Genomic DNA, 7706 nt, shown 5'->3' on the forward strand with positions numbered 1-7706 from the left:
GTAATCTGACTCAAACACGGACAACCATTTTTGCACTTTTTGCACATTAATAAACTGTACATTTTATCTTTTATATATATATATTTATATATATGTTGTTTGTATATCTGGAGTTAGTAACGAAAATAATTTCCCCCTGGGATTATTAAGTAATTCTGATTCTGATTCTGATTATATTACTTACTTATTATCTATTTCCTTTATATACACATTGTTAAGTTATTGCATTCATTACATTTGTCCTTGTCCCCTTGAAACTTGTTGCTCTGATGATAGTTGCATTGTATACTGTTTCAGTTTTATTGGCTAGGTTTGGCTGCTAGCCTAAAGTTAATGCTGTGTGCAGCAATGGACAATGTAATCTAAATGAGTTGCTTGGGTTTTATTTTGAACAGAAATATTTAGATATACTTAGGATATTGTGTGTTGAAACATGGTGTAATTTATGATATCTCTTTACCGTATGTAAAAATGTTAGCAATATTGCTTAATGACATGTTGTATTAGTTGGTGTGCATTTATGGTCACAGATTAAGTAAAGGTTGAGAGCATTACTAATTCCTTTACTTACTGGGCTGCCTAGCAATAAAAATGGTGATGTGGGAAACAATTTGATAATACTGGATCCATTTTAATCAATAAACGTAAAGAATACCCCATCTTTTATGCACTCATTATGCATGCCTGTCTAATTGAGCTAAGTGTGCATGCTCAAAACATGCCCCTCACCCCACTGAACCAGCTGCACACACATACACTCATATGCACAGACTCACAAAAGGAAATGTGGAGAGAATGTAGAAAACCATAATGAGAGCTTCAACCTTCGAAAAGAACAACCTGCCTCAGCTTGGGGGTGAGTGAACTCTGGCTTGTTGTATTTCATGCCACCACATCACTGAGGGCCTCTCAGTGCCCTTAGCCCATTCAGAACCTCAACGACTCCCTTCACAGCCCAAAGGTGCCTGCTGGCTTCCTCAGTTCCCTCCCACCCATTTTGTGAAGAGGATTTGAACCAGGGAAAGCTAAAACAATGTACAATGGACCCTCCTCTACCACCCATGATCCAGTTATGAAGAGAGAGGAATATTGGTGAAGAGGGTGATGAGAGAGAAAGGGTGGGAGGTGGAGAGGAGGCTGGACGTGCAGGCATTTAGTTTGCAGAAAAAGGGGTGGTGGCAAAAGGTGCGGGGTGCATGCTAATCGCGTTCCTCTCTTTTCTGCTACTGGAGTGCAAGATAGTTTGACAAAGGCCCAGCAGATGGACCAAGCTGGTCCGCCGTCACCCTAGAAGAAATGCGCTGTTATGAAAACGACATTCTTCCACACAAAGCCTCTGTGTTCTCATGGCCACGCATGGCTACATGTCCAACGGAGACCCTCTATGTCACTCTATAGCACTCAATCTCACACTCTTGCCCACGCTCAGTTGGTCTACTGTCTTGCCTTGATCATTCAGCTCTTTCTCCCTGTCTGTACCCATCTTTTTTCAGTGCCTCCATATTTGTGTCTGAGAGGATATTTGCATACCTTCCATCCTACTCATACATTTTTGTCACTGAATTTCGGGAAATGCGAAGCCAATGCCAAGTGATTCACATTGACAGCCAATTGTCTGGAGGTTTCCTCTAAATCTCATGGTGTTTTGAATTTCATAATCCCTATATAGTAGACCCCTATGTTTTGTGCAACAGCACTGTGCCATTTTTGGAGAATGTTTGATTCATAGTTTACAGTCGAGAGTGAGAAAATGATGGGAAAGAGAATGGCATGTAGCAAAACATCTTTGTGCTGGATTTCAGTAAACACCACTCTTTGATAGGATTCAAGTAGAGGCCTGGACTGGACTGTAAATATGAGACAGATTTAAACCAGTTAGATTTGGGTCCAGTGTTTGGCAGAGAGATTTTCAAACATTGATTTGCGCCTCCCCAGGGGTCACTGGATAGTCGAAATTGGGGTGTGGAGGGAGCAACATGAGGCAAAGACACTGTGTAAGGTGAAAGGGACAGTTGTCCTCTGGTGTTCTAAAAAGTTAGTTATTGTAGTTTACTGCACAAATTTGGCCGGCTTACCAACCCGATCAGCAGTTGGAGCTGCAGCAGTGGCTGTGACACACAGTTAAGGACTTTAAAACCCTCAGTGCCTGATTGCTGCTATTTGTGAAAAATGACACTCGTTCTCTAAATCACAACCCAGTCAAATCTAAACCAACAAACCTGATATAGTTTAAAATTTATCGTGATTTACACTCTCTGAGGATATCACTATCTCACGTCTCATTATGTCCATCGCAAATAAACATCCATGGTTAAAGATAGTAGAAAAAGGTGCTTATTATGACTCCAGAATTTGCTCCAAAAGTCTTTACGTTTTCTTATGTATCAAAGTAATCCAGTCATGGTTGTTGTAATCATCCATGGGTGCATTTCACACAGGAACTGCTTAATGGTGTCAATTGTGCAATATATAAATAAATATAGGCTAAAGAATGGATCTCAAGTTTTAGCCCACAGGGATGGGCACAGTGGCAGACTTTGAAAGCCCCTGGTATAGATTAATCATGATGCAGTTTGAATGGGCTCAAGACTACAGACATAACCTTCCTGACAATTCCTGATAATTTTGTTGGACCCAGTCTGAAACATGTGGTGTGAGTGGCTCAAGATTCACCATGAAGTGTGACATTAACAGTTAGAGGGAGTTAAGCACATGGCGAAGAAGAGAATAAATATACTGGCATTGATTTTTATAAACAACAACTATTTTTACCCACATACTGTAAAAAGTATACATTTTCAAATATTCCCAACTCATCTTGCTCTGCACTTCATGAGTTATTACAAGACTTTATTTAAAGGAATGTACCTGATCTGAAATGGCAGGTTTAGTCCACATATGCAAATTGAACGGAAGAACACTCATACAACATTTTTCGTTCTCATGAATAAAACTACAAGTGAAATGTAAATGTGTACATCTGTAATGTAAATATTTCTATTCCAGGAAACAATAAACAATAGAACGGTAATTTCTAAATTCCCACTGAACTGCTCGGTGCAATTGGAAACAGGCTGCTGCATAATACAGTTGGGTAGTACCATTACTCTTTGCCACACTTTGGCCTTAATAAGACAGCAGCTTTACTCAGGCCAGTTGTTTAGTCTGAAGTATGCTCAGCGGGCAAAAACCTGTCTCGAAATCTGACCTCAGCTTTAGGCTGCTAGGTCAGTAGGGCGCCTGTCTTTTTTTAGGGTTTGAAGACTCATAACAAGAAAATATTTTAAAAAGCTGAAAAGATTAAACACTTGTCCTATACTCTTCATGACCACACTGTAGGTTTCTGTTATATATAAACTCCCTGTTGAGTGGAAAGTTTTACCAGCAACCTTTTTAAGGCAAGAAACTTACTTTACATTTAACGTTTCACCCCTTTTACACTGTGATTTTGTTTCCTGCAGAGCTGTATTGATTTGTCAATTAGTTGACTGACTGAAGATTAATCAGCAACCATTTTAATAATTGATAGATTATTTCAATGCCAAATATTGTCTGGTGGCAGCTTCTCTCTCTGTTTTATGTGATTGTACACTGGATTTTTTTAACTATTTTTTGACATTACATAAAATAAATGATACATCGATTAATAAAAAGAAATAAAGAAAATAATAAGCAGATTAAATCAAAAGTGAAGCTAATTGTTAGTTTCGACCTTAGTTTCACAACTCCAATAAAACTAATAATTTGTGAATGCAATCACATGTCACATCACACCTTGTGACAATAATGTAACTTTGCCAGGAAATAAAGGCAATGAAATGTTGGCTGTGATGGATCATGTATTTCAGGGTTTCAGCTCTCTGTAAGTTGATTTTCATAGGTTATTAAATAAACGCAAACCACTGGCTGCCTGGAAGGTAGGAAATCAATTTTAAAACTTCAGGTTTGCTTTGGAAAATGGTCTGCAATAATGTGAAGTATATTCACTCTGTAGTTAATGATCTGAAACATACAATCCCACCAGTGTAGTCCTTGAAGACCGTGTCCTCTCTTGATGTGACTCACACACCAGAGGGAAGTGAATAAGTTGTAATATGAGTTCAGGTGCAGTGGTAAGGAGGTGAAAGGGTGCATGTGCATGTTTGTGTGAGTATGTCTCCTCCTTACACATGTGTGTGTTTAGAGAGCTGGTGTTGACACAGACACAGCCGCTCCATTGTCCTCCTCCATCTCTAGTCAGGATGTTTGAGGGACGCCTCATCGCTTGGCTCCCTCTAATCTCTGCTGGAACCAAAAACCCTGCGGCTGGAAGGCCTCGGCCCTCGAGGATGCTGTCAGCAGCAGGACAAGAGAGGCACATGGCAGGGAGCATAGCTGGGAAGGTTACTGTAGAAAATTATGGAGCAGTCAATTATAGATTTCTCGTGAGCTGTTTTAAAATTGCAGGCAGTAAAATAACCCATGGGATTACACTAAATCCGCCAAGTAATCCTCCGATTTAATAGCTTTTGATTTAGTTTTGTATTTTTAATATAAAGTTTGAATTTTAATTTTAATATAAAGATATAAATGAAGTTAAATGAACAAGTCCCTGAACTTTAGGCAACATAGCTGAACATTATAGTGATATCATCCATCAGTGTTATCACCCATCATTTATTCTTTTCCATTTAAATGTTTCTTCTTCTGTGTCTTTCCTCTATCTTTGACGAATTACAGTTGCCATTTTAATAATCAAATTTACTGTAGCTCCATGACATGTATCCTGTTACCTTGGCAGCAAGGTGAAAGAAACACTGAAACACAGAAGGGCCGTTCAGGAACCCCGGAAATTCAATCCAGATCAATTAGCCTGAGTAGTGCAATGGTAGTGCTAGCAGAGAGCTTTAATGAAAAACATTTTTGCAGCAGAGTTTGCGGTTTTAAGCCTGAAATGCTCGATCTTTAGTCATGGCAGAGTGACAGTCAGCATCTGGAATTTGCTCAAGCAAGTGAACTTGAATCCAGGAAGGGCATGGGATGCATCTCAATGACCTAAAGTTGACTTCCTTTTCTCCTTTCATAGCTGAATATTATATGAAAATGTTTTTGATTTCAATCAGTTTCAAAGAACAGGATTTCTTTTAAAGAACAAATTTAGTTATGGTTATCCATTGTGAGGGACCAAGATGGCAGGCATGGGTGGATTTTCTATAAAAGAAGGTTTTATTTAACCAAAAACCAAGAAGAGGTATACTAAACAGAACTAAACTTTTTTAAAAGATGATGATAGTGTTGTTTTATAGTACTGTAACTATAGCAACCTATAAGTCACATGACTGACAAATGTATTCTAAGGCAAGATAGCTGAAAACGTTTGTTGAGGTGAATAAAGCATTGTATTGTATTACAGTGGAAGAGTTGTGTGATGTGTTATCATTTCAGTGTAGACATGGAAGGAAGGAGAACTGACACACAGCAACAATTTCACTGACAGGTTTCGCCATTGGCCTCACCGGAAACGTGTCCTCTCCCACCGAGAAAGCAGTGCTGTTTTCTTAATTTCAACTGCTCTCAAAGATTAATTATTCAATTTAAGCGTTGGGGCTGATAATGTACAGTAGACTGGGTTTTATCCTCGAGGAGATGGCGGTGGCCCCCAGGAAAGCGATATAAGTGGATTCATTTCAAGATGCCTGTTCCTCCAAAGACTTTATTAGATTTAGTTAATGAGAGAGCAAGGCAGGCTGACTGGCTGAGCGCAGGTTGGGGAGCTGGAACGTAATTAAGCCGTGAGTCTGACGATGCCACTGTTATACACTTTGATTAAAAACACGTTCAACAGCTAATCTCCAACAAATTAAAGCAGTTACATCGTTTGGCACGGTCACCTTTGGATCTCTGCTCAAACGAGAAAAATCTCACTTTCTTTCTGTCTCTTCTGCTCACACCACTTCTACACCTTCTACCCCCCCAACCCCGATGCACCCTCCCTGTCTGCACCCTAATTCTCCATGGTAAGTAGGTGTAACTACATGCCTGGTCCACCAGCCGGTCCGTCTGTCTGAGATGTAGTTAACCCTTGTGGGTTTTATGTCTTCCATATGCCCTGCTGGGGCCTATATGGCTGGACTGTGTAATACAGGAGAAGCCTGTATATTTCCAGGCCAGCACACACAAGTCTTCTTGTCTGAGCTATAATGAGTGTTAGTATAGATTTCCTGTGGCTCAAACACTAGGCTTAATTGACCTGAACAGCTCTGAGTGACTTGGCACCTCCCGTCTCAACCTTCCCCTCCTCCCTTACACCCCCCCACAAGACCTTTCTCTGGGACAAAGAGGCTTTGTCCCTGGGCCTGCGCCACAGCGCTCTAAACCTTTGTTGACTGTTTCTGTCTGACAGAGCAAATAGCTCTGGCCTCCTTTTGTTTATTGTCATTTTTGAAGTTTGAACAAAGTTTATACAAAGCCCCATTTTCTGACGTTGTATGCTGCCTGCAGGGGGAAAACAGAGGGAATAAAAGAAATGGGTTTATTGTTTGTAGAATTTTTGACTGTCTGCTGCTGTCTGACCTTTTATCTTCTCATCTCTCTCCTTTCTCTCTTTCTCCCTCCATCGCTCGCAGGGATCACATATACACGGTGGACACAGACACTGCCAACAGTGACGAGATCTTTTTCAGTAAGGTGAGTGAGACGTCTGTCTCTTTGAGGACGTGTTGTTCTCAGCATTCTGTGATTGACAACGTAACCCTAATAACCTGGCTCTGAGTGCCACTGTCTGTTTATGTGTGCACGTGGGTGTATATGTGTGCCTGCCAGCAGTCTTACTCACCCGCTCACCGGTGTGAGCCTGCCGTGCTCGCCGTGCTGACCCCGTTAAGAAGATTATCCAATCAATCAGCTAGCAAAACGCCTGCGTCATCCACGCTCATCAGTGGGGCAGCAGGAAGGTCTGATGGGTGTGTAACGGAAGCTAAGCGGACAGTAGAGGAAGTGAGGGAAGAGGAGGAGGGGAAGTGGATAGAAGAAGATGGATCAGGAAAAAAAGGGGGGAAGAAAGGACAAAAAAGAGGGAAAGGTAAGATGAGATGAATTGCAGAAGGACGAGAAAGACAAGATGGATGTAGGAAGACCCAGATTTCAGATTATTCAAAAAGCCTCTCATATTTACATAGGCCCTCGGCTGTAATAACCCACTCTCCATCCCATTCCAACCACTCCTCGCTGGCATCACTTGCCCTTAACGTAATGCATGCAAACAGAATTCAAACAAGGCCATTCTCATGTATACAACAACCCGCCTTTCTCTCCACCTCATCCACTTCAATGTCAAAGCCCAGCGAGTGGGTCTTAATGAGAGCAGGCTGCAGATGAAAGGCTGGTGGGAGACGTGCAGATTGATTGATGACTGTGGGTCTTTAATCAGTGGCCGAGCTCCAAACATGTTGTACAACAGTGGCGGGTACGCAGGTCTGAACCAGCGGCTCAGTGCTGACCCTCAGGCCACACAGGGGAGGGACGAAAAGTGGTGTGTGTGTGTGTGTGTGTGTTTGTGTGTGTGTGAGTGCATGGCTGGATACCAGATATAACTTAGCAATGACTGATAAGCGTGTTTGACAATGAAAGAGGGCTTATAGGATTTTGTGTTTGTAGTTGACTGGCAGGTATTGGCCAGCGCTGACCTATAGGCCAAGGCAATGTATGAGTATGTGTGTGTGTGTGTG

The 7706-nt window shown here is 41.4% G+C and overlaps 1 protein-coding gene across 2 annotated transcripts in view; it reads left to right on the top strand.

Annotated features, from left to right (window-relative positions):
• sema6a (sema domain, transmembrane domain (TM), and cytoplasmic domain, (semaphorin) 6A) overlaps nucleotides 1-7706 on the top strand; it is a 63408-nt gene that overhangs the window by 7621 nt on the left and 48081 nt on the right. For both annotated transcript variants that reach the window (XM_035658467.1, XM_035658468.1), the window contains exon 3: nucleotides 6606-6666. In XM_035658467.1, the coding sequence (XP_035514360.1) occupies nucleotides 6606-6666 (61 nt within the window). The remainder of the gene's footprint in view (nucleotides 1-6605; nucleotides 6667-7706) is intronic.

Source organism: Morone saxatilis, unplaced genomic scaffold (assembly GCF_004916995.1).
Source record: "Morone saxatilis isolate NCDOM2014 unplaced genomic scaffold, NCSU_SB_2.0 Contig16, whole genome shotgun sequence".
In the NCBI taxonomy this organism is placed as follows: Eukaryota; Metazoa; Chordata; class Actinopteri; family Moronidae; genus Morone; species Morone saxatilis.